The sequence below is a fragment of the Buteo buteo genome, chromosome 23 (genome assembly GCF_964188355.1).
Source record: "Buteo buteo chromosome 23, bButBut1.hap1.1, whole genome shotgun sequence".
Taxonomy (NCBI): domain Eukaryota; kingdom Metazoa; phylum Chordata; class Aves; order Accipitriformes; family Accipitridae; genus Buteo; species Buteo buteo.
Window position 1 is genome coordinate 19,172,212 of NC_134193.1, and position 26,719 is coordinate 19,198,930.

General features: G+C 54.1%; 1 protein-coding gene across 1 annotated transcript; it reads right to left on the reverse strand.

The window, feature by feature from the left end:
- Window positions 1–536: 536 nt before the first annotated feature.
- Window positions 537–24,818, reverse strand: FAM163B (family with sequence similarity 163 member B). The gene is made up of 3 exons (XM_075055009.1): window positions 24,511–24,818; window positions 2,784–2,899; window positions 537–2,601 (listed from the first exon to the last, which is right to left on the reverse strand). Exons 2-3 carry the CDS (start codon window positions 2,874–2,876, stop codon window positions 2,212–2,214), a joined length of 483 nt encoding a protein of 160 aa, XP_074911110.1. The 5' UTR covers window positions 2,877–2,899; window positions 24,511–24,818; the 3' UTR covers window positions 537–2,211.
- Window positions 24,819–26,719: the final 1,901 nt, after the last annotated feature.

Genomic DNA, 26,719 nt, shown 5'->3' on the forward strand with positions numbered 1-26,719 from the left:
TACTAGTGTGTGTACCCCAATTACTGCTGCATTGCTCCCCTCAGCAGCAGGGAAACTCCTGTGCCTACGTGAAAGCTTTGCAAACACCACCCCATGTTTGAAGATGCAGGGACAAAAAGCTCGGCCACAAAACCCATGTCAAAGTAGTTTATTTTTATTCTTTTTTGCTTTTTTTTTGATTTTTCCCCCCGCTCTGTGATTCCCAAAGTCCTGTACAACAGATCACCAGGTGAAGGTTAGTGAAAGCCAACCGTTTGCTTAGTTTCCAAGCTACACGGGAAGGAAAAAAAAGAAAAAGAGGAAGAAAGGAAGGCTGGCAAGAGAAGTATGGTCACAAGAAATGCAAAGAGGAGGGCTCAACGCGTGGAAACAAACCCTGGTGAGAACTGTACACAGGAGCATGGCCCAAGCGGCTGCCATCCTCCCAGAGCACAGGCATCGTGCTCCCGGGATGCGGCACCCCAGGGACCAAGCCCAGAATATTAAACACGTACGAAACCAAACCCCCCCCCCCCCCGCCCCAAACCGACCCCCCCGAGAAAGTCAAAGATAACTCCATTGCAAAGACTGACTTGTACTTCAAAAGATTTCCTGTGGAATTAAAAGCCCTCGTGGTTAAAAGTAAAATAGCCAGCTGGGCTGCATACAGTGTCTGTGAGCCGATGGGGCTGGAGCCACAGCTTTTTCTTCCCATCGCATCTTTAAAAAGAAAAACTGACCCAGAGCACAGCGCTGAGGCCATTAGAGTCTTTTTGCAGCCAGTCCATCCTCCGCCAGCCGTCCCCAAGTCCAGCGCGATGCTTTTAACCTGAATAATGCACAATCCAGGAGAAAGAGGGTGTTTTGTCAGACAAAAACTGTGAGTATTGCAAGGGTGGAGGGGAGGAATCGAGACAGCCAGGAGAAACCAGAGCACAAGAGTCCCCGCATAGGCACCCCTGCACCGTGCAATTTTTCCTCCCAAAGCACTGAATTAACCAAACGGCTCTTTTGCAGCACATTTAGTGCAGAGGGACATGCTCGGTGGCCATCTCCCTGCCTTCAGCTCTGTCGGCACAGCCCTGGCCGGATCCAGCGTGGCTGGCGGAGCTGGGGCAGAGCTGGTGCCGCTGCCTGGCTGTGGGAAACAGCTCGATGAAAAATGGAAAAGAGATGGCTTTGCCTAAATCTAAAGTGTTTTGACACATTCCTGGATGGGGAGAATGTGTCATGGCTTTTTTTTTTTAAAAAAAAACAAACAACCCACAACCCAATGCATGTAAAAATGTGCATGCAGGGGGGTGAGCACATAGATGGTCACGCTCTTGCTCGCCCAGCCCTCAATCAGAAGTCGCATATGGCGTTATTTGAAGAGAGGATGCTGATTATTCGGATGGGATGTCTACGGCTGTGTTCCTCCATCTGAAATGGCGCTGTGTGCTATTTCCACAGCCAGGTAATGCAATGGGTTTGCAAACCCTCCCAGCCTGGCTCCATCGGGGGGGGCGATGGGGCAGCTCCGGGGGTTCCAGACGCAGGGACAGCCTGTGCACCCACCGGCCATCCTGACCCTGAGGGAATCGCGCCTGTCACCCAGGAATAAACGACCCAGTTGAGGAGTGCGATGGCCTGGGAATAGGGCAGGGCTGTACGCACACATACACACACACACGTACGGCTGCAGTACGGAGCGGTGCAAGGAGGGGTGGCACAAGGGTGGGCAATAGCAGCCCTGCTTTGCTATATATGTGTGTGTGTGTGTGTGTGCACTAGGGCCAGGAGCAGTCAGCTGCAGCGTGCCCCCACGACACGGCAGCAGATGCCTGCTGACTTGCAGCACGAGCCATTTTCCAGCTGACTGTGTGCCCCGTTACTTGCTTGTCATCAGCCGAATGTCGAGGAGGGGCTTTTACTCCGTATAAAAGGATGCGCAATATCAAAATCCTCTTTATAAAAGAAAAAAAAAATGCAACGCAGCGCTAGAAAAACCTCGCGTCCCAGCTGCAACCGTCCTCCCCCGTGCTCCCCTTTTGGGTTTGTTTTCTTTGCTACCCCTTTATATTGCCATTTAGCACGTCTCTACCTACAGAACGTAGAAATACATTCTTTTTTTTTTTCTTCTTTTTCAGAACTCTTCCATGAATTTCAAAAAGTTCTCCCTGCTGTTAAAAGCCCCCGGCGGCAGCGGGGAGGTGTGATGTGATGCTCCGGGCTGGGCGGGCAGCCAGCACCTCACACATCGGTGCTTATGCTGCGGCTACGGGAGAAGGCTTCCCGCATGGCCGAGAGCCGGTTGGGGTTGAGCGCCTGCAAGTTGGCCACGCTCACCGGCAGATCCAGATCTTCTTGGCTCACCGTCTTGTAGCTCACCCGGTCGCCCCCGTTGTGCAGCTCTTCGGGGGGCTCCTGCAAGAAGAAGGTGGGGGGCTCGTACGGCGCGCAGCCCGGGCAGCTGGGCCGGCTCGACGCCGGCTTTTTGCCGAAGGGGGACGAGGCGTAGAGGGACGGTCCGTTGGTCAGCACTACGTTGCGGTTGCAGTGGAGCGGCGGGATGTGGGAGTGCACGGCGAAGTCGGGCTCCTCCTCGTCCTCCTCGGACTCATCCTTCTTGCAGCAGTAGTACTGAAACGGGATGGCCCCGTGGGGCCGGGGTTCAGTCGGCATCCCAAAACGCCCACCTTGCCACCGAGGGGGTGGTCCGTGCATGCCAGCCCTGGGGACTGGCAGGCAGGGGACAACGGGCTGCCCGCGGGCTTCCCTTCCCATTGCAGCATCCTTTGGGGCCACGTCGCCCCCAGCCTTACCTGGAGCCTACAGTAGCAGAGGACGGCGATGATACAAAGCAAAATGACAGTCGCTAATATTCCACCTGTGATGACCACGGTCCCGGCTGTCATCCGCCCTCTTCTCCATTAACAGCCTGCAAAAGCGAGCGCACGGGGCGATGGGGTGAGGCTGGCACTGGGCTGCAGATCCCCAAACCCTCAGCTCACCCCCTGTTCGCAGGGGACTAGAAACCAGGAGGATTCTGTGGGAGGCGATGGGCAGGATCAGGCCAGATCCTGGCACTGGGTGCCTGTTAAAGCCATCAGGGTGTCCCCGTCCCCCCCTAAATGCCACCCTGGAGGTGCAGGGGGATAAAACAAGTTTTGTGCAGTGGGTGAGAGCTTTAGTGAGCAGCAGCTCTGGGGTCACATCAGGCTCTTCTGCATCCAGGAGGGGGGAACCCAAGGGAAATATAAAACCTTCTGCCCAGTGCCCGTGGCACCCAGGGCACCCTCCTGGCTCCTGCCTGGTGGCAGACAGCTTCAGTGATGGGGGAAGGAGCTTTGCAGTGAGGATTTCTGAGCTGTACACATTTTTCTCTGAGCCTATAATCCATTTTCCCCACGAAAACAATGTGGTATTTTAATTTGGCATAAAACTGGAGCTGCTAAGTGAGCCTTTAATGACTGCAGGGACAGGCGCTCTCCCCTCCCTGAGCAGCGAGCTGCGGTACGGGATGTGTCCGGCTGCTGCAGGAGGCACCAAGCTCCTCACCTTCGCCATGGCCAAGCCACAGTTTTGGGGGGGGCTGTGGGGGCACCCCAGGATGATGCTTCTTACAGCCTGTGCCGAGCTGTTCATTCCCACCACAGCAAATGCTGCAGCTGGGACACAGTGCGCTGGACATCACAGAGATGTTGTGGCTCAGCTTGGCCCCACGCTTGCGTTTTGGGGTACCACCAGTACCCCTCTCTCCCTGGAGTGCCCCTTAGAGGAATCTGGGTGCTGAGACAGAATTGGTAGCGGTGGAAGGTCCCTGCTTCTGGCACTGCTGGGCTCACCCACAAGGCAGATGCTGTGCATAATGCAGAGTACATGAGCCCCACAACACCAGCACGGGTCTTGCTCTGAGCATCCCTGCCCTGGGAGCTCGCGGGAGGGTTTGAATTTCCTTCCATCCCATGCAGAATAAGACCAAGCTCTTTTTGCCACAGGAAGGCTGCTGGGGAGACGCGTACCTGCCTGCACACACCTGCTAGCAGCTATGGAGACAGCGGCACTAACACCAGCATCACTCTGCAGCTAAAGCTCCAGCAGCCCTTCAGTGCCGCAAGTGTCAGGCTGGGAACAGGAGAAGCGACATAAATTAAGAGAGAAATCGTACCCTGACCACCTACTCTACAAGCGCTTTAACAAAGCTGGCTTCCAGCTCACGCTATCAGGTTAAAACAAAAAACCAGCCACCCCAGCCCCAAATTACTTCAGCACCCGAGGAAAAGCAACCGTATCTGTCAGGGATTTAACCCGCTTCCAAAGAAAATAAATCTGTGGCATATTTTCAGGCGCTTAATGTCCTGCTAAAGTTGGGTAAGTGCTGAATGGATAAAGCAGTATCACATTTTATGTTGCTGCTGAGCAGCGCTGTAGGAGGGAAGGTAATTTATAACGACGTCTGAATGCCTTCTAGCACCGTGTGGCCACGGGGCAAGCGCCGGGCCAAATCCTGCCCTCATTCCTCGGGCAAAATACTCTGAGGAGGCTCAGGGGGGAGGAACACAGTCAGGAGAAGGGTTTGCAAAAAAACGCTTTAGTGATTTAGAAACTTTGATTCTTGTTTAAAGAGGGATGGAGGCGCTCGGCTGCAGACCTCGAGCTGCGCTGGGTGCTGCGGGCACATGCACCGGCTCAGCAGAGCCGGCTGGAAATGCCCGTCCGTGGGTCCTTTGCTGCTCCCATTTGCAGTCCCCATGCTGCCAGGTGCCGGGCAGGCGTAGGATCCAACTTTGGGGTGGCCGGACTCAGCCCCGCGGGCTCTCAGGGCCGGGTGCTGCACCCATCGGAGAGGATTGGCATCTCAGCAAGCTCCTTGCCAGCCCAAGATGAAAGGTGGCAGGCAGGGCTCCGGCAGGGAGGGCTCCCCACCTTCCTTGACACTTAATTAAATGGCTGCCCATGCCCAGAGCACCAGCGAGGGTCGCACAGAGCCAGTTTTCATAGTTTCTGTCCAGATGCGGTCAGCCAGACGTGGTATCGCAGCCACCGCTCCATCCAGAGCAAGACCATTTGCATTTCGCTCTTTTTTCCTCCCATAACATACTTGTCTGATTAAAGCTGCGTACCTGGAAGCATTAAACTCTCCAGCGTGCAAAGGGGGAGGAAAGCAGAGCATGTGGAGGCCCATAAGCAGAACAATTCCTGTCTAGACCTCCTTTTTACATTTGTTCCTAATTTCACGCTCCACAGGCTCCCAGATTCATATATTTAGTAATAAATATCCTGGTAAAAGGAAGTGCTTTGCAGCTCCGCTGTGGTCTTGGAGAAAGTATGCAGGAGCCCTGGTATTAGGAACGCAGGCACCGAGAGATGCGGTCCCAGCAGACGGTCGCTTGGCTCCTGCCTCGCCCCTCGGTAACGTTAGGAGCCCTCCAGCTACCGAGGATGCCTGAATCCCCCCCAGCCCCTCTGCCCCATCCAAATCCAGCCCCCAGCACGTCCTCCATCACTGCCAGACAGCAGAGAAGGGGCTGTGGGGGGATGATAATTCTGCACGGGCTGTTTGCCCCTGGCCCAGGAGCTTTTTGCTGTAGGAAAGCCGTCCCCAGCGCCGTGGGGTGACAGGGGATGGTGCGTCTCAGGGTTACTGGGAGCTTCCACGCTGGTGTGGGCACACAGGAGCTTGGGTGCAATCCTTCCCCCTTCCCTGGGCACCCTGCTTTACTCTTCCAGCGTGCAAAGGACAGGTTATGCCGCAACAAACCAGACACTTTGCTATATTACTACAGGCTGCTCCCGGATGAGCTATTTGGTCTTAAGACACAATCCTGTGCCACTTGCCTGCTTTTGCCAGGACATCTACTGCTGCAGCTATAACAGCAGCAGCCCTGCAGCAGCTAGGAAGTCTCAGGGTGCGATAAAATGGCTTTTGCTATTCCTTGTAGCCTGGAGAAGACACAAGCAGAGCTCCCATCGGCTCCGGTCCCAGATTGGCAACTTCTTACCTCGCCGACACTCCCTGCGTGTCCCTGCCATGGCTGAGGACACGGGCTTTGAGGTCGTGCTGTTCACTAGGAGCCGGGTCTGCATCAGCCTCTGCCCCCCCCCCTCGCTTGGGCACTGCTACGAGGGACTGATGGACCATCCCGATGTGCTGCAGCCCGACCCAACGGGCTGGAGGCAACTTCTCAGGAGCAACAGAGAACCGGCCAGCACAGAATTGCACTTAATAATGCAGAAAGGAGAAGGGGGGGGAGGATGAGAAATCATTCCAAGTGACTCCCCCCCCCAGGCATCTTGAACATGGCCTCTGGACCGCCGAGAGTGCCCGGCGTGGGGAGAGGCCGCTCACAGCTGCGCCTCGCTCCTGGGCTGGAGACCGGCTGTGCAGCCAGTGCCTCTCGGGATGCCTGCGTGGGAGGAAGGCTTCAGAGCAGCTGGGGAGGGTGGCTGAGTTCAGCCCATCCGAAGGCTCCAGCTAATACCCGGCTAAAAGTGGCTCCGAAACGCTGAGCTCCAGGTGCCGGAGGACTCCAGCCACGGCCGGCTCATGTGGACTGGCCTGACCCTGCTTGCCAAGGCTGTGGGAGAAGGAGAGCTGGGGACTGCGGAGACCACTCCAAGGCTTTTTTAAGAGACCCTCAAGTGTCCAGTTAAGCCAGCTTCTATGATGCGCAAGTGTTAAGAACAATCTTCAGACCAGACCTTTAAATTAATGGGGCTTCCGTCTATCCCATCCCATCCCAACTCCCATCCCCAGGGCAACACAGTCACTCCAAAGCCTTCTGAACTAGCTGAAAGTGCTGTTGCGGCAAGCACCAAAAAAAATAGAGTGCTGCTCCCACTGAAACCGTCCCTGCACAAGGAGACTGCGTCTTAACCTGCAAAGAGCTGGAGCCCACGGCTTGTCCTACTGTAGTGCTACCTGCATCCTCCAGCAGCCCTGGGACCTGCTTCTTCTGCAGCCAGAAGCAGCACAGCCCTCTATTTAGCAAGGAAGTTGGGAGTTGCCTTTATTCACCTGACTCCAGAAGCTGGAGATTTAAACAAAACAGACAAATGAGGTAGAAAACAACAGCTGGCAGCACAGACATAAGTGTTGGCAGGATTGCTCACGTCTGGTACCCCAGTGCTGGAGCAGGCAGGAGCTTAGACCCCACCATAATAACCACACAGCCAGAAACACCCCACGCTCGAGGGACGCTCGGCTCCAACCTTCTGCATGAGACCTCTGGCTCTCGTCCTAGCCATTCTGCTGATCACAATGGTGGTCTCATTTGCAGCGGGGAGCGGGGACCAGCTCCGCTCTGTGCTTCCAAATGGCCAAGATGGAAAAAGGAGAGAAAGAAGGAAAAAAAACCCACCCCACCCTTCCCAGGGAGCGGAGGAGGCCAGCACCGTGTCCTGAAGTAACACCATCCTGCCTTGTCTTGGCTCTGCTCTGCACTAACACATCCCTGGCCGTGCTGTGTGCTTGGCCAAGTTGTTTTTCTGCGCTGAGTCCTGCTGCCGTGCGTGGGTGTCCTCCGGCACCCGGGAAGGGCCTCCGAGGGGGGGATCGACGCTGCACGCCAGCATGGCCCCCCCAGCCTGACCCTCTTCCAAGCATCACGACGATGGCTGCTGGTGGGTCAGCTTCTTGGGGCACTCTGGGGAAAAGACCCAAGGGAGAGACCTCAATGGGGGGGGACGTTCAGGTTGGGAAGATTAAGTCCTACGTGGAAACTGGGGGTTGAGCAGCTGTATACGGGGGGGGGAGCATGAGTCTGACCCTCCATGGCGGAGGGTCATGAGCTCCACAGGTCTTGTCCTGGGTGGGCAATGCGGCCATTTCCCAGCTTGTCCGTGCACAACAAACCCTGCTGCCAATGCTTCTGAGCAAGCCCTGCTTCAGAAGAAAGGAAAAGAGCTCAGCAAGAGGCCAGGAAAATGGGAGAGCATGCAAGTGATGCCGTTTCCTTGAACTGCTGGGTCTTGCTGCTGCTGCTGCTTTCCACCCCGGAGCTGGGTGCAGGCAGCATTTGTGACCCAGGACCTTAGCCCAGGGTAACAAGAAATCACACTATAATAAACTGGCCAGGGCAGAGGAGGCTGGATCTGAACCCTTGATGCTGCAAAGTTTTGGGGAGAGCATCGGTGTGAAGGAAAGCCACTGCCCAGACAGCAGCCACCAGCCTGGGAGGTGGGAAAGCAGCAAATAAGTTAGAAGCCAAAAACAGTTTGGTGGCAAATACAGCCTTATTTCTGCATTTCCCCCAGTTCCTGTAATCCTACCCAGTCAATGAATAAGAGCCGGGCTGCTAGGAACAGCCAGGCAGCGTGCCAGCAGAAGACTTTGCATTTACGGAGCCAGCGGACAGGGCAGCTGCCAGAAACACAGGCGGAGAACGTGGCTTTCCATATGAAAAACACTTTAAGCAGAAGGCCTGCATCACTTTTGTTTGCTTTCTCTCTCTTCCTCCTGACGGCAGCACTCCTGGCCTGGGGGGCTGATGCTCTGCGTAAACAGCAGGGATTTAAACAGCCAGGCTTGACCACGGGTGGGCTGGGGAAAGGGCACGTGGGGGCTCGGTGCCTGCGGACCCAGTGCGTCGACAAGACCACCTGAGCGCTCCTCAACACAAGGGCAAGACGAGACGTCTCAGCAGTTAATGCTTCCCCATCTCAGCACAAGTGCTTCCCATGTGGTACCCCACCATATCTCCAGGCACCCCAAATTTCTTTTGAACACTTCATTTACAGGGGGCACTTAACTGTTTGGGTAACTACTCACAATTTCCCAGGCTCATCCATAGCACATGGGTCCTCCTGGGTGCTGGAGACAGCTCGGAGATCCCAGCAGCCCCGTCCTCCCATCTGTACCCACTGGGACTGCACTCGCCCCAGTCTCTGCTCGGACACAGGCCCTTTGCAGAGTGGCTCCTGCACTTGGGAGGTGCTTTCCCTACCCTGAAAATGGGGCTTTGCACCACTATTGATAGTCCCTGGAATAAGAAGGATTTTTGGAAGTAAGTCTATGGCACATAGGAGGGGGCTCCAGGTCTGGATGGGCACTCGCAGGCTGTATCGCTGCTATGGGCTTTTAAACGACAAATCGGAACGGTGAGCAGAACGCTTCACACCCACCTGAAACTGCATGGCCCTTTCTGGTCGAGCCCTTCGAGCCCTTACCTGCTTTGAAGCCAATTACAGAGACCACCCATATACTCTTAGAGGTAACTCACAGCTAAGTCTACAGTGACCCCTGCGGCTTCCCCCCCCACTAACGCACCCCCAGCCCTCCTGCCCGCGGAGACAGACCCAGATACTTCAGCTCCCACTGATGTCCAGACCAGAAACAACACTTTTCAAAGGCAATCTATACACAGTGCCTGATAAATTATTCAGCAGACAGCACATTGCTGGAATAGTGCTGAGCTCTGCAGAACAGGATCCCGGCCACCTCCAGGCTCCCGCGCTGCACGGCCGGGCTTGGGGGCAGCTTGGGGCAGGTTGTGCTGGGGACCGGGGCTCACGGGGCGTTTGGGAACGGCCAAGGGCAGGAGAACAACACCATGGCCACGGAAAGGTGACGAGAGCTGGGGTGCGAGAGAGCCCTGACCACCAGCAGGCATCGGGTCGGTGCTTTCTCATGCTGGTTTTAGCATCCTGGCAGTGAGAGTTAAGCCTGGAGGTACGTCAGGCTAATGCACGATGAGCATCAGGCTGATACGGGGATGTATCCTCCATATTTGCATCAATCATAACCCATGATAAACTCCTCCAGGGGACTGGAGAGGCCGGGGACTGTTCCCTTCCTCTCTGCCCATTCTCAGCTCAGCCCTTTACAGCCAGAAATGCTCCCCCAGTGCTCCCAGTGCAGTGCCGATGGTCAGGCTGGCAAGGGGAACGGGGGTGGTCAAATGTCAGAGTGACCTGCTCCTTCTGTCTGCTCTTATTATCATCTGATATAGTGATACGTAACAACAATATTACATATCATTAAAAAACAGGATGTTGTAATCCGAAGTTTTATTAAATATTGCATGACAGCCCAAAAACTCCTAGAAAAGCCCCTGGTTTTCCAATAAGTTGTATATAATTTTTTCCAAATGCTGAGGACACGCTGTATACATATCCCTGCTAGTGGTGGCAGAGCAGCCAGGTTGTACTCCTGTGCGAGAGCAGTTCATTGGCAATGAAACCCAGCAAAGGAGGCCCAGGTTATTTGGGTGATATATCAAACAGCAACAGCCACTCTGAATTTTGGGTTTTCCTGAAGCTTAAAAAAAGCAGAAGTTCATGGGACAATTAGGGATCCTCTCCCACCAATTACCATTATTAGTTTTTAAAACAGAGATTAGCTCTTAGTGAGCCATCTGAGTTTTCAGCACACTTAAGCAAGCTGCCTTCAAAGTGCATTGATCTAGGGGATGCCTGCCCCAGCAGCACGGGAGAGGGAATATGTGCTCCGTAATAATGAGGCAATAATGTCATTTAGTACAACCAAATCACGCCTAATGAAAAATAATATTTGCACAGCTCATCAAAGCAGCATTGAGGCTTACTAAGCACAACTCCAGACACGAATTTAAATGACTGCAGATGCTAACCGGAGTGCAGTGGTGCCGCTGGGGAGGGATGGGGGAAAACGCTGAATCACCTGGATGGTGCGTGTGCTGCCCTGGGGAATGTCCGGGGACATTCCAAAGGTGCTGCTTTCTCCATCCCAAAGGGACTAGGGAAGGTGTCTGCAGACACTTCAGCATCTCCTGGAACAAAGCAGGGTATGTTCACCCTGCTCTGCCCTTCTGACTCTCTAAAACTGCACAGCCACATCCTAAAAAGCATCTATCAGTATGGGATAGGGATGCTATCAGTATGGATAGGGATGCTAGGGACTCGGTGCTGCCCAGCAGTGCATCCCTGCACACCAGCCCTGTGCTGGCATCAGTCTGGGAGAGGTAAACCCAAAAAAACAGGCCCAAGGGAGGAACTGGTACAGACATGATGGAGTCACCTCTGGGTCCGACCCTGCACACAGTGAGCTGCCACAGCAGGGGCTCACGGCCAGCTGGTCTCTGTCAGGATTTAAGAGCTGCTGTCAAACCACACTAGAGGGTTTTACCCTCCCCAATCCCACCTTTCACTGCCCAAACAATCACACTCTGCTTAAGTACCAGGAATTATTTCCATACATCTGCTGGAAAGCAGGCCATAATCCCAAACACACATAAGCAGCCTAAACTCCTTCAAAAAAAAAAAAAGAAAAAAGAAAGAAAGACAGGCTGTCTTTCCACCCTGCATCATTTAATCGCCTCTTGAATTATGGTTTAGTCAGTCCGAGATATTAGCATCAGAGAGTGCAGGTTTTGGTATTAGCAGCTTGAGATAAGCTACCGCAATCACTGCTGAGTGGGAAATAAGTCAGAGGGTGGGGAGCACCCACCTGCCCACCCTGGGGACTTCTCTTAGCAGGGCAGTTCTGCAGGCTGGAAGTATTCCCTGGCCAACCTCTTCAAGCTTGGGTTAGCTTACTGAGAACTAACAATAAATTTTACTCCTAATTAGTACTGGTTCCTGCCCAATTCACTGAGCAGGCATTGCTCCCTCCCCATCACCGTCCCGCAGGAGAGCTCACTGCAGCCCCCCATCAAGGCACAGCCTGCTGGAGTGCCGGCGGAAAGATCAAAAAGCCTTAATTTTTCAGAAAACTGCTGCTGAAATGATGCACCAAAGGTGGAAAAAAAAAAGGAATTTGTCCTTCTGGAAGAGCAACTCTTTCCAGAATTGCTCACTTCACCTGGACTTTGAAAGCTCTTCAGGCTGAAAACTACCCGCTGCTTCCCCAAGAGCCCAACACAGCCAGGGGAGCCCCGCGGGACCCCGTGCCTTACACCAACAGCTCACATCAGCTTTCCCGCTGTCACATCTCCCAGCAAACGCCTCGAGAGGAGGTTTTCACGGCTCAGGCGGGACCGCTGGGGCATGCGGATGGGAAGAGACTCACACAGAGTCTCTGGCTGAGTTCTTGGCTGATGACAAGCTTGGCTGGGAGCCGGAGCTGCCTCTCGGCCCCAGGGGTGCTGACACCGCAGCTGGGATGGTCTGGCATTCCCATCCACCACGGTCCTGGGGATAAAGGCTCTTACAGGCCAGGGACAGCTCGCAGAGGGGTAGCAAGGTCTTGGTACCCTCTGACGACCGCCTTAAAACCATGCAAAGCAATCGGGGCAGCAGCTCTCATGGTGGCCCTCGCAGCAGTGGCTGCTTTAGCTCCGGGGATGTGTTGGCTCTGGCCGGGCAGCGGTATCTGCATGGAGCCTCATTCTTATGGGAAGACATTCCAGCAACTGGCCTGGGGGAGACAGACTGAGTCAGCCCTGCTGGGATTCAGCCCTGTGCTATTAGAAACACGACATGCTTCAAAGCTTGTGTTTGCACTTTTTAGCTTTTGCCTCAGGCAGCCACAAAGCCATGCAGACCCCTGCGTGGCACCGAGAAGAGCAGCCAGCCCCAGCTGCACGTTCAGGTTTTGTGCAACTTCTGAGCTAAAACCCTGGTTCAGCCCAGGGCCCCTGGCCCCGGCTCCTCTCTGGTTCTGGCAAATGAAGCAGCACTGTGCCCGAGAGGGAAAACATTGCTATGCTGATACCCGTTTTGCAGACAGGGAAACTGAGCCCTCGGCCTGTTAAGGCTCTGCTTTTGAAGCTAGGTTGCTTGAAGTCTGTCAAATATCAGCCCATTTGCAGACTAAGCTGGCTTCTCCCAGGCCAGGCACTGGGTAAGCGCGAGCCAGGATCAGCTCCACTCTCCTTCCACCCCCTGTGCCGGTGGTTGGGAAGGATGAATCCCCACACATGACCTGGTGGCCCCTGCAGATGTCCTGAGACGCAGATGAGCCATCGATCCTGAGATGCAGATGAGCCGTTGATCAGGGGCTGGGGAAGGAAGGACACGTACAGTGTACGTTTCCAGTAAGCAGTAAATCCAACAGCTTTGCATTTCCAAGAGGTATGAACGCAGCTCCGCGGGACGGGAAGATCCTCGGCAGACCAAAGTCTTTGTGAGCTGCAACAACTCGCTCTCATTTGCTCAGGATTCACAGGACCCCAACAGGCTGGGGCGGAGGCAGCAGGGAGCCCCGTTTCCTTGGTGCTCGTTAAATGCAGCGACCTGAGAGCTCCAGGGACCACCATCCATCCAGCTGCAGTAACGGGCAGGAGGGGGACCAGCACCCCTCTGTCCTTGGCTGTGGGTGGGTGGCTGATGGCCAGTGACACCTCCAGCAGCCCCACATTGTCCCCCCAGCACCCCACTGTCACTTGCCCTTTCCTGAGCTGCCTGGGGCATCCCGCTTATTCCTCATCAGTCCCCGTTCCTCTGCCCTTGTGACACAGACTGCCTGCAGCGTGACCTGGGTCTGTGCTTCCAGCTCCCGCTGTTGAATGACACCGGGTGACTCCTCGGGTGCTGGCTGCCACCACCCAGCATCTCCCGGAGACAAACCCTTGGGGCTGCCTGAACAACCGCTCAGGCACCAGCAGCCCCAGCTGGGATCTCCAAAGAGATATACGGTCTTGCCTTAAAAAAAAAAAATAATCATAAAAAAGGGTAGGGAGTTTCCATAGCTACAGCTTTACATTGCTCTGGCAAAGGCTCAGGTTCAGCCCGTGTAACGAGAAGCAAGCAGAGTGTTTTTCCCACTCCAGCCCAGCAAGGTAGCATGGTGCATGAATAAAGGAGTGAAGAGGAGACAGAGAGCTCAGTGATTTTGGAAATAAAACATAAATGTGAAGGAGTGGTACGTAAGGTTGCTGCTAGCGCTGCGCTCCCTGCCCTGCCTGACCCACCGCTTGTATGGGGCATGAGTTGCATTTGCAGGTGGGGAGGGAAGGAGCCCTCACAGCCCCCCCGCTCGACAGCCCGGCGAGCGAGACATGCAGTTTGATGCCGCTTGACGTGGTCAGAGACCAAGAACCGTTTCATTTAAATGACTGTCTGGGTGGTGCTCCCAGGGCTGGACTTCCAGAGAGACGGGGAGCCGGCGCAAGCAGTGATTCTGCAGAGATTTAGTGCTGCTGCCAATGCACAGCCACTGTCCACAGGACCTGGGGACGTGGGGCTTGCCTTGCTTCGTATCCATGCCTTGTACAACATAATGTTACGCACTTTGGGCTGGCGTCAGCACCGCGGCTCGTGGGAAAGCACACATGCAGTTGCAAACCACTCTGATCATGAACAAGAGGGCGATGGGCTTCCTCATTGCTTGTGATCAGGAGTTTTCCTACAGGCAGAAAAATCTCTTTATGTTATCCTTTTTAATAAGGATTTATCATTGCTGCATCAGGGGAATTAATATAGACCGTCTGAGAGGGTAATTTTCAGATTCTTGGCAACTTACACTAAACCGGTTCCAGTAAATTTTTCCTTTTTTCCTCACCTTAATTCTGTTACAGTTTTTCCTGGGAGATGAGAGAGGGAAAGATTTAATTCAGAGGGAAAAAAAAAAAACCAAAACAACAAAATCATAAGCAAAAAAGCGGAAAAGATAAAGTAATTCATACAGCTCAGCTGAAAACTGTCATTAGGCGAATAAAGAAACAGAGAAAAACCTTCACACAAATTGCTTTGCTCAAAACCATGTGGGCTTAACAGAGCTGCTGGGATCAAATGTTTGAAATATCGACTGTTCCCAGGGACAGCATCTTTCAGAAATCAAAACACATGTGATGGATCTTTTTCCCTAGCGTCAGCATTAGGACGACGCAACCCCTGTCTTTGAAATGACTCCTTGACGCTAGAGAGGCCCTTGAGAGCGATGCGGTGGTTCGCGCTCCCGCACACTCGCTCTGCCACCTTCTCGCCGTCCCCAGGAGCCAAAGCAATGCTACTGCCAGCACCAAACGGCACGGGAAACTGAGGCAGGCGAGGCTGGTGGGTGCTCCCACCGCTTCTGCCGGCGTTTGATGCCCGCACGTGTCGGGCTCTGCGCTCCCCATCTCCTCGCATTTGCAGCACATCGGTGCCGGCATCTTCCCGAGCAGGCTGCACTTTCTGCCTTCCTTGCTTAAATGATGATGCCTGACTTGCAGCACCTCAAAGGGCTAGAAAATGCCAAGTAGCTTCTCTTTGAAAGCCAAGCCTTAGACTAGCGCTCGGAATCACCTCTGAGCGTCTGAGCCCGTCCTTGGCCTTGCTGAAGGTTGGACAGACCAGGGTACCAACAGCCGCTGTACTTGCTGTGGGATGGGCTGTGCTTCCCGCAGCCCTGGGGGGGGGTCAGATCCCGTAACCTCCTAGGGACACGCATGCAGAAACACTTCCATCCATCCTGGAAAGCAGGAGGAGACTCACAGGCCGGCGTGGCCCCACTCCACCCTCTGAATCCCAGCAGAATTTCACCGTTCCTCACTTGCACAGCGAGCTCGCTTCGCTTGAACACGTTTGCTGGAACTCATTGGGAAGTAGGTACGTTACGCTGTTAAATAACACTTTCTGCCCCAGAGCTAACCTTGCAGTCGTGATGAACTGGGAACCCATAACCAAAGTAGCAAAACCTTCCACTGAACTTAGGCTGACTTTCTGAGCTCTCTAGACATCACCCTGGCCACGCTGATGCTGTAGTACCACAACGAGCGCTTCGTTAACAGCCCACCTCAATGGTAAACCATACAGAAACCTGCTGAACAGATAAGTGTAAGTCTTACAAACCCCAGACCCCCAAACGTGAGCATCTTCACTGCCCTGTGCCCAGTTAGCAGACCACAGCTCATTGAAACGCAGGTGCACGACTCGCAGATGCCCCTCGCAAGGTTAAACAGACCACGGGTATCCTCTGGGAATTGGGATTACATTCACCACCGTCTCAAACTACAGGCCTTTTTAATAAAACACCCTGCAACCCGGCTGCCACTGCTCCTGGGCTTGACAGCAGAGAGACCGAGCAGCACGTGGGAGCCCAAGAATTTCTGCTGTGATCACAGGATGCTTCAGTTCTGCTTCTGGTTGGTTTAATTAGGATATCATGACATTGCACAAGATTCAGGTTACACGGCAACGTTAGCATTCGTATCAAACAAAGCACTTGTTCTTTTCAGTTTCCTGCAAATGTTCTCATCTGTAGTCATTTTTGGAAATCTTCTTTTTTTGGGCAAAACCCAAACACTGGCTACAGCAACAGCGTGCCAGTGTTAGCATTTCTGAGGCTGGGCAACTCTAATCCTCTGCAGTCAACGGTACTGCTGTAGCCCAGCAATATTCATGCTTTATATTTACTAGCAATCAAGTCAGACAGTATTTTAAAGACCAACCCTTTGTCTGCCAATCCCAACATTCAACAGTATAACATAATATTTACAAAGGTAGCCAGAAAGCAAGTAAGATCAGTGCTTGGTTTCTCAGAAACCAGTATCACAGTCTTGTGTTTTCTATAACCTATGTTGTTTTATTTAAAAATACAACAAAAACAAAGATGCGATGCCAGAAACACAAGGGAAAATATGTGCAACCAAGAAAACCCCACTTTCTGTGGGCTGAATCTGCTCCCACGAGCTACTGTGAGAATCGGGAATAACTCTTCAGAAGACAGTAATGCTAAACTGTTGCAAATCAGAAAAAGCAAGCTGGAACTGTCTAATATTAATTGCATACATATTATGCTTGCCTTTTTATCTCAGGGGGGCTATGCCTGCCCACGGGATGTCACATCCACCAGGCCTCCACTGCAAAGAGCAGCCGGGATCATCCCGCTCACAAACCCAGAACCGAAGCAGCCGTGAAGATGCGACAGCCCCGGGAGCAAAATCCCGTCTGCAGCTCTGCCTGCCCTGCTCCTCCGCTCTGCGACACCCCGCACGGTGGGCACCCCCGTCACTCCTTACAGCCCAGAATTAGACACGGGGGGTTTATGTCTCCAAGGTCCCAAATGCCCTGGGAGCTTCTGCCCGAGCCGGCGCAAGCTCAGGGATGCCAGCACCCGGCGCTGCACACCAGAGGTGCCCTGCTCTGGGTACAGCTTTGGCTCCGGCGCAGTCAGTAAGAAAATGGCTTTGGTGACAGCTGGATCCGAGAGGTCACCTGGAGGGGTTTGAGAAACATCTTTCGAGGGCTTTTATGCAGTTGGGTGGGGAAGAGGGGGGCTGGCCACGCTCTCGGGAGAGCTGCGGCCACGGGCAGCAGCCGAACCACGCGGCTTTTTGTCTGTCCCTGTTTGCACAAGGAAAGGAGGCGCAAAGGAAGCCCACGGGACAGACGTTAAGTTTGAATTATTCCCCCAGTGCCTCCTTTGTGTAATATAACAATAAACCCACAAAATTTGCCTAACAGCAAACCCCAATCGACACTTATTATCCTTCCCCTCCCAACTCCACTCCCACTCTCGCAGCACGGCTATATTTCCCCAGATCCCACCACTAATCTTTCCAGGGCTTAGCTACCCAGCAGGAGACACCAATCAAACCAAGACCCCTCTTTTTCCTTCCACAGGAGAGCCTTATAAATTACATCCCTGTAAATCTCTGCATACGCTGGCTTGCAGAGGAGGCAGGGAGAGATCCCCAAGACCGAGGCCGTGCATTTCCCAGGCCACCCTCCCGCAGCCAGGACACCACGGCACTTGCTCAAAACCGAGCCTCTGGCAGCCTCCATACTATATTTTTCTCCCCAGGCAGGAGTTTAGCTTGGATTGCCGCAAAAGGCATCACGTCTTGCTATGTAACTCACGTATATTGTGTTAACTTAAGAGTGACAACGTGCATGCTATTGTTCTGCGGATGCAAGGGTGGGAAACCAGGAGGAAGAAGGAGCATCGCTGCCTGCAGGGGCAATGCAGGCAGACACCGGTTAGGAAGAGCGTCCCTGCACTGCACAAGCTGTAACCTAGCTCTGAAGGCAGGCAACAGATAAAGGAGAGAGTTAATGGTTTGCTAAAGCTCAGGCAGGAAGATCCACGACAGGTCTTAAAACAAATCTACGCTGAGAGCAAAGGGAATCCAGATGTAAACGGGATGGCAAAGCCAAAGCAACACCCTCCGCTTAAATGGGGAAGTAAACGCGGGCTTCAGAAGAGGAGCTCTGTGCTGGGATTGCACTGTCCCTGCCGGTCACCTCAGAAAATACTGTATTATTTCCTAGGGAAAAAAACCCCCAAACAACCCAGAGGAGCGAAGGTGGAATGTTGGGAATAAAAATGAGCAAAGCTATTTGTAGGTAAGTTATTTTTCTCACAGGAAATGGTGCCTGTAAGTGGATGCTTTAGCAGAGCTGTGATTTGCACGCTGTAACGCAGCCGCTTTGGGGACTCATCTGGCACTTGCCTGTGAACTCCCTCTGTCTCCTGGCACGCTCCCGCATCATCACAGCAAATATCCGCTTCGATGGAGCCCGTGTATCATCTTTTACAACAAAGTCCAAGACATCTCTCTGTTGTGATAGCTGCCAGTTTACAAGTCTTTGAATCTCAAGACATTTTGATCCACTTCAGTTGAAGTGACCCGAGCTGGGGAGAGGCGGCAGGAGACAACGACTTCTGAATCCATCACAAGGCTACGGTGGTCCCCAGAGGGTTTCAAAGCAGCCACATCACCCAGCAGTCTGGGTGTTTATCATCCCCCAGGCAGGCACTTCCCTTTCATTAATGCTGATGTGTTTTCTCCCTTAACCTCAAACAGTCCGAAACTCTCAGTGAGTAAAGAGACAGCCTGGCTTTGACTGATGACAGCTCTGCAGGTACGAGCGGAACAGACCGTGCTACAAGAGGCCACTTTTGTCCATTACGGTCCAGCCTAGATTTTCAGGCAGCTGAGGTACTAGGGACTGCTCCGCACAGGAAAAAAAACGAAACCCCAAAGGATTTTTCCTCCCAGGTTGCTAAGAGTCCCCTCCAGCAGAAAGGAAGGAAATCCCAGCTGTGTGGCGCGCCCACCGCTTGCAATTCTCCCAATATAATGAGCTTATGAGCTTCTGAGGCTCAGACCCTGTGATGAACTTGTACCTAGAGAAAAGCCATAGCGTGGCCTCAAAGCCATACGTACCTAAAGCTGGCAGTGCTTCGTCCCTTGCCTGGCGAGAACATCATCTCCTTTATCCCCTGCCCAAGAGAGGCCAACCAGTGTAGCCTTGGAGGAGCCTAAACTGGAGTTTAGTAGCAATTCACAGCAAAAAACCTACAAGCTTTTTCACCAGAGCCTATTTTTCAGGCTGGCAGCTTCTGACGGTTATCTCCCCACCTAAGTTTTCTGTAATTGGTATCTCGGAAAGGAAGGAAGAAGAGGACAGGGCTGCGGAGCAAGAGCAGGGACCGACCCGCGGGAGGGCAGGGCTGGAGCACCAGCAGATGAACAGAAGGGAGGAGGCAGACAGGGAGCAGCAGGCTGGGGTGTGTGGGCTCTGAACAGCTCGGAGCAGCTCTCCTCCGGCACCCACTGCCAGGGCTCCTCTGCAGCGCTGATACAGCCACCAGATGAGGCAGAGGAGGGCTGGAGCCATCACCTGGGACGGGATGGTCCCGCTGTGGTCAGGGTGCCCTGGTCAGCTCCAGCACTGCACGGGCACCCCCCCCATCTCGCTCCCCTCCCACCTCCCCCTCAGAGAAAAATCAGTGGCAAAACAGAAAGAAAGATGTGGGAGTCCACGACGTGATTTCCTGCCCGTGACGGTTCTCCGAGGGGCATGAAATTAATGGTGAGAATTAATTCTGTTTGCCCTGGGGCCAAGGTAAGAAGCCAGGAGCGATTTCTGCCAGGAGCCTGTGCAGATGTAAGGCTGGTGTGAGTGGCAGCAAAGCCACATCTCTTCCCTTCTGCCCCACGCGAGCGGCATCCTTGTCACATGGGTGAGGGAAGGGGATGATGGCTGGCACTTTGCTCCTGCCAAAAATTCACTCGCCCTTCTTTTTCTTTTTATTATAAGGAGGCTATTAACTGAACGGGGACATGATGAATAAAGATGTGGGCTGCAGAGTGTCTCTTACAGCGGCCTCGCTGAGCCCTCCGAGTGCTGGCAGACCTCGCCAGCCCCCCCTCTCCCTGCAGAGCCTCCCACCCTCGTCTCAGGTGCTCAGAGGCAGTTGCTTTATACACGGCTAATGACATTTATTTTCTTTTCAGAGCCTCGGGGAGGACTCTTTCTCTCGCCCTCCCTGCTGATGTGAATCCTGCTGCCCTATTATGCTGAGCTGAGGCTTTTTTTTACTGTTGAACTGCTGGTGGTCTCCCCTACGTTCCCGTCTGTGCCCCCCAGCCTGCTCTTCCCACAGCCAGATGCACATTTCCTGGGCTTGATCCAACCAGCATTGAAGTAAAGACAAAAACTCCTCACGTTTTCAGGTTGGATCAAGTCCCTGGCCTGGCGGGGACGGGCTGAGACTTGCTTTTGGGTTTCTGGTAACTTGCCTCTAAAATGTCCTTCAGAAAAAGGCAATTATCACAGTGCCATTAAGGTTTTCCCCACTGCACGGCCAGATAACTCGCTAGGAGTCTTTTGAAATAACCTTTAAACAATAGATCCTTGTCTCGTTTACTGAATGTTTCTGAACTCAACAGTAATGCATCCAGATGTCACCCGTGTCTACTGTAGGCCTAACTATTTCTGGAAACACACCGAGGGCAAATTGCTTGGATAATGTCAGATATTGTTGCGGAGAGAATGTGACAAGTTTCCATCTCTTTGATAAAAGCTGTGGAGCAGAGAGATGTTTCCCAGGGCAGCAGAGCTGCCTGCACCTTCAGCTCAGCCCCGCGCCGGACCTGCATCCCTGCCTGCGGCTCATGGGCAGGTACAAGCGGCAGGCGCTTTCCAGCTGGGGAGAAAATTAGCGTCGTTGTCAAGAAAAGCTCAGCAAGCTCACAAACTGCCATGCTGGGTGGTGTGTCGCTGCGGGGGGCTTTTGTCCTGGAGGTAAGAGGTGGGGAGAGAAGCGTTGGAGACAACGAGGAGGGGCTGAGCTCCGTCATGGCCAGGCAAACTTGGGGAAGACGTCTTGGCCCGTCTTGTGCCGTTATCCTGAATGAAGCTGAACACCAGCTCTGAAGCATCACAGGTGCTTGTTTCAACGAGCAAGATAAAACTCTGTCTGAAGTGAGAGGGCAAACATCTCTTCTCTCCACTCCATGGTCTGCCAAGAGGAGCACCAGCGCACACCAAGGTTGATGCCAGCACCCAGCAGTGTCCCAGGCTGCACCTTACACTGCTGCCCCCCCGACTCCAATGAGAAATCTGTTCTCTTGGCCACGTAGAATGGGGCAAAATCATCCGCGTTGTGATTTTGGCCTAAATCAGCTCGGTTCCTGTGCCCCCTCTGCGCTGCCTCTGACACAGGCACCTTGAGAACCGCACAGTCCACGGGAGCCAGGTCCTCCCTCTGGTGCCCTGAACTGCTATTAATGGGTCATGGCTGTTATTAAGCTTTCCTGCGAAAAATGGGCCCAAGGATGTTTCAAAATGTTATTATTATGACTTCTAATTTTGTTCCCCAACCTTTCCAGTTGACCTCTGCCCAGGGCTGTTCTCACGGGGATTGCAGAGCTCACAGGCTCCTGAGGTCCCAGCCTTGTCCGGCTGGCCTCAGCTGTGATCTGAATATGGCTGGAAGGTCTGAAGAGGATCAAAGTCCATCATCCAACATATTCGTCATCCCTCTGCCAATCTGCCAGAATATATGCTTTTTTCTCAGACAAAGGGTGAACCGATCCTGCCTACTGTAATAAATTAAATCATGAGGAGAGAAGGAGATAACAGGCAACGACAGGGGAAGAAGTGTAAATTGGAATGGGAACGAGTTGCAAGTTCAAGCCCAACACCTGCCACGTCTCCTCCATCCCTTCCCTGCTCTTCTTCAATGTTCTAAGTGGCATCACAAGCCGTGGCTGAGAGACCCCTGCCAGCAGCAAGCACCTCTTCGCTGGCCACGTCCTTATCCATATCCATGACAACACGACAGCCAGGTACCAGAACACAACGAGTGAGAAGGTACCGAGTTATCCCCATCTCTTCCACCAGCACGAATAGAGCTAGGCACTGCGCAGCCAAATGAAAAGCTGTATAAATACCTTACAGCTTGGGCAGCTGCAAAACCCCTCCCTGACCCACGTGCTGGGCACCGAGGACTTATCCTGATGTGCCCAAAGGTTAGTGCCACAGACGACTTCAGCCTGCGAGGATGCAGCTGAGCTCTCTGGGCTGCACAGAAATGCCCGAGGGAATTAAGCACCTTTATCTCTTTGAATCAGGGGGCCCAGTAAAACTTTTAAAGGATCCTAAGGGGGTTGCTCAGGTACGGCTGTAGGGTCGGCAGGTGGTCTTCAGCTTTACACAAGGGAATACCTTTAGAAAGACTTGGGGCAAGACGCTACTGACAGCGAGCGGGTCCTCTGTCACTTAGCCACTTCTGAACATGTTCTCCTTAGATCACAAAGCCTGTGAGACCAGCCTTAAGGCTTGACTCTCGTGTCACCTACGCGAGGGTTTGGGGACTGCTGCGGTTGCAATGGAAAAGGATCAGGAGGAGATGTGACAGCTAGACCGATCTACCAGGCTTTGCTGGAAAAAACAAAGAGAAGCACGGTGCAGATACAGCCAGTAACCACGGCGCTGGTAATGTTCTGCAACTCTTTTGTGCTCAGGTAGGCACAGGTATTAAGAACTGCCTGTGTTTGTAATCTGTGTTCACTGATGAGAAAACAGAACGGAACAAATGCTGTTTCCTTCCTTTCCCCTCACATCCCCACATCCTTCATAAGTGAGAACCAATGTACTGAGGGGTGATAAATCAACATCAGTCGCTTTGCGGGAGATTTTGTTTAAGTTCTTTATATCTACTGAGCACCAGCACCGTTCCTTAAGAGGTCCTGTCACCATCCTGCACAGAAATCCTGACACGCAGAGGAAGGAGGTTACACTTCTAATTACAGCTGCCTGGTCTTTAAGGTGTTTGAAACCTCTTTTCACCACCTGACAGCTGTAATGCATCTTTCTGCTCATTTCAGACTAGATGAAAACCAACCATAAAAGGTTGCAAACAACCTTCTGTTATTCACATGCCATCGCAGTGGGGCAAGCGGCTAAATACAGGTGCGCGGATAGTTCATGCACAATTTACATAAACTGTTTTCCCTTAACAGCATTATAATTTAGATGCTTACTCAGTGAAGACAAGATACAATGACTAAAAAACCCCATCATACTGGATACTTTTGCTCAAATGAGATCACCCAGGAGCACTGTCTGCACTCTAAACGTTGGGATATCCTCCAGGTTTCCTAAAATGACAGGCATCCATCATGAAAGACTGAAGCGCGTGATTTTACCATCGAGGTTTTTATGCTGATTTCACTGCTCGTTTTAGGCTAGAAGACAATCTGTTGAACCTCAAAGTGCAGTCTTCTCTTACCTTTAATTTATTCTGTCAGAAAACTGTCTACCTTAATGAGTATGAGCACACCCCCACTACCTTCCAAGTTTGGTGATCTGTTATGTCAAATATAAATAATCCTGTCTGAAACCAGTCGATACGGGGAAATGAAAAGCCATCTTCCCTTGGGGAATTTCTCTCTCCCTCCCACAGCCCCCCTCCCGGAGCCTGCAGACTACCTTTAACGTACTGAACAACGTCCACGTACTTTTGAGAGCTCAGACCTAGACAGCTGCTGTATTAATCAAATAGTGACAAAAACAACCCACAGATAACTGTGCTATCACCTTCCTTCCATTCAACTCCGGATTCCTCTCCATCACCGTTGCTCCGTTGCGTGTGAGCTGGCGGGCTGGTTTGCTGCCTAACCTGGGGCCGGAGCGGTGTCTACAAAGTCATCGGGATGGAGTGGGGGGTTCTTACATCCGTCGGGGCCAGGACACGAGATAGATAGGAACAAACCTTTGTCCTAGGCGCATGGCTTCAGGTGAGATGCCCAGACAGGTGACCGAGAGAGGCCCGTTCCAGCCCCACGCTGAGTGTGTGAAGAAGGACGAGCTCTCCGGGGGCAGAGAAGGACAAGACCCACACACCCAGGCAAGGCACGGGATGGGGGCAGCTTCCCCACCCCATCCCTGAGAGATGCTTTCACGACCTCCCTCATAGGCATGGCTTTGAAACTAAAGATGCTGTAGGACCTGGGAAAACCAAGCCTGGAGCACCCTGGAAATTTTCATCCTGGTCTAAGGCAGTGGGACTTGACCAGTCCCCCCTGAGACAGGCTATCGGGGTGCGGATGCTGGGCAATTCTCCACGTCCCTATTCGCTCTGCCTCCCCCCTCCAAATCCCTTCCCAACCCCAACTCTCGCAGCCGGGGCTATCCTCTGCTTGTTTTCCTCCTTGCAGGCATTCCCCCGGGACGCGGGGGTTAGCTGCCGGTTCCCCCGGAGCAGCAATCCCACCGGTACTGAAAGGCAGTTTAGGATGCACCGGGGGGGGGGATGAAAGGGAGAGGGGGGAGAAGTGAAGGGGGAAAAAGCACGGCAAAAGACCCCACCGCTGCGAAGGACGGGGAGAAGGAGCCCAGGCAAAGCCGAGGGAGGTCGGTTTGCGAGCGGCCGGGCTTCTCCCCCCACTCCGCCGCCCTGCCCTCCCCGCTTACCTTCAAACGGGGGAATGGTGCTGGATCTCTCAGGTGAGGACCGCGTCTCCCGAAGTCTCCAGCTGGGAGAGCATCAATGCAAATAACAAAACAAAAAAAAAAACCAAAAAAAACCAAAAAATTAAAAAAAATTAGATTTTTTTTTTTTTTTTTTTTTTTTAAAATGGTTAAAAAGACGGACGCCAGCTCACGGTGCGGAGCAAGCCAGCCGGCAGCAGCCACCCTCCTCTCGGCACATGGCCGGGCCCGGCAGCAGCAGCGGCTCTGCGGGGGAGCGCTCCCTCCCCGCCCCGCGCCCCAGCGCCGCCGGGGCCGCCAATGACGGCGGAGCGGAGCGGAGCGGAGCCGGGAGGAGCGGCGCCCCCCCGAGCCCCGCACCGGGGCCGCACGGGCAGCGGAGCCGTGCTGCCGGCCCCCGACCGACCCCCGGGAGGCGACCGGCGGGGGGGGGTGGTGGTGGGGGGTTGTTCGGTCCCCTGGTCCGGGATGCCGGCCTGGGTTGGGGGATCCGGGCCGGGCCTCGGGGGGGGGGAGTGGGGGGAGCAGAGTGGGGTCGGCCTCACGGAGTCGGGTCACCTCCCCACAGAGCCGGGTCACCCCCTCAAAGAGCCGGGTCACCCCCCCCCCGAGCCAGGGACACCCCCCCAGAGCCGGGTCACCCCCTCACAGAGCCGGGTCACCCCCCCCCAGAGCCAGGGACCCCCCCACAGAGCCGGGTCACCCCCTCACAGAGCCGGGTGACCACCCCCCAGAGCCGGGTCACCCCCTCACAGAGCCGGGTCACCCCCCCCCGAGCCAGGGACACCCCCCCAGAGCCGGGTCACCCCCTTACAGAGCCAGGTGACCACTCCCCAGAGCTGTGTGACCCCCTCACAGAGCTAGATAACCCCCCACACAGAGCCAGGGACCCCCCCACAGAGCCGGGTCACCCCCCCACAGAGCCAGGTGACCCCCTCAAAGAGCTGGGTCACCCCCCCCCCAGAGCCAGGGACACCCCCCCAGAGCCAGGTGACCCCCCCCCAGAGCCGGGTCACCCCCCTCCCAGAGCTGGGTGACCCCCTCAGAGAGCCAGACCACCCCCCCACAGAGCCAGGTCACCCCCCCCCCCCAGCCAGGTCACCCCCCCACAGAGCCAGGGGACACCATTTGGCCGAGGGAACCTTCATCCCCAGTGCTGGCGCAGGGAAAGCATCCCACTCCCCCCGCCCGCAGGGGTTGCAGGGGGGCATGGGGAGAAAACCAAGGCAAACCCCGCAACATCCCCTGTTCAGCCCCGCAAGGGTCCCGGGGCATTTTACACCTGAGGTGACTTTGTCCTGTGCACCATTTAATAAGGAGCTGCGCTGAGGTTTTTGCTGTCTGGTTTCGGTGACAGCCACCCCTGGGGAGGGGAGCCACTCTCCTCTCCCCAAATCCGTGCCTGTTCCAGCACAGCCTCAGCTAATTGAGAAATCTCCGTCCACAGCTTTCCCTGAAGACATCGATGCCGTACAGGGCGCGTTGGGCACTAGCAGTGGTGATGCGCAAGAATTCTTTAGTGTCAGGGTGTTACCGTGTCCCAGAGGTAGAACGAGCAGCGTTTGGTAAAAGCAGAACTTTGGACAAAACCCGGCGATTCAAGCTGCCGCTACCCCTCTAGCAGGTGGGCAACCTGCAGAGGCACTTGGCATGGAAAGAACCGTCACAGCCACGCGTGGAGGTTGTCCCCCATCCCCAAACCGGTGTGACAGGGAAACGAAAACTGCCCCAGCAATCCCAGTGCATCCCCTGGGCTCGGTGGGCTGCTCGTCCCTGGGATCTCTGCAGAGATCTCTGCCTTCGCTCCCCCTCCATGGGCACGGAAGATGCTCGGCATGTCTCGGGGGGCCCTCCCAGCCCTGCCTAATTGCACAGCCTGCCATCAGCCTCGGCTTGTCTGCGAGCTGTCAAACTCCTCGGGTAGCAGGGACCCTTCCGCAGGCCACTGCCTCTTCCAGCCTCCCGGCGATGACGCTGGGAAGACGAGGGCGTTCAGCCTGGAGTGCCTCCGTCCGCCGGGACGCGTGACTTTTGTCCCGCAGCGTTCGTTTCCCTGGCCTGACTTGCGTCTGCAGTCCCAAAGTTATTCCTAAGGGCTAACTTAATTTTTTTCTCTTTGGCAGTTTTAGCCCATCGATACTTGTTCTGTCCTTGTTGACTGATGAGAATAATTAGTCTCTGGTCCTTTTAT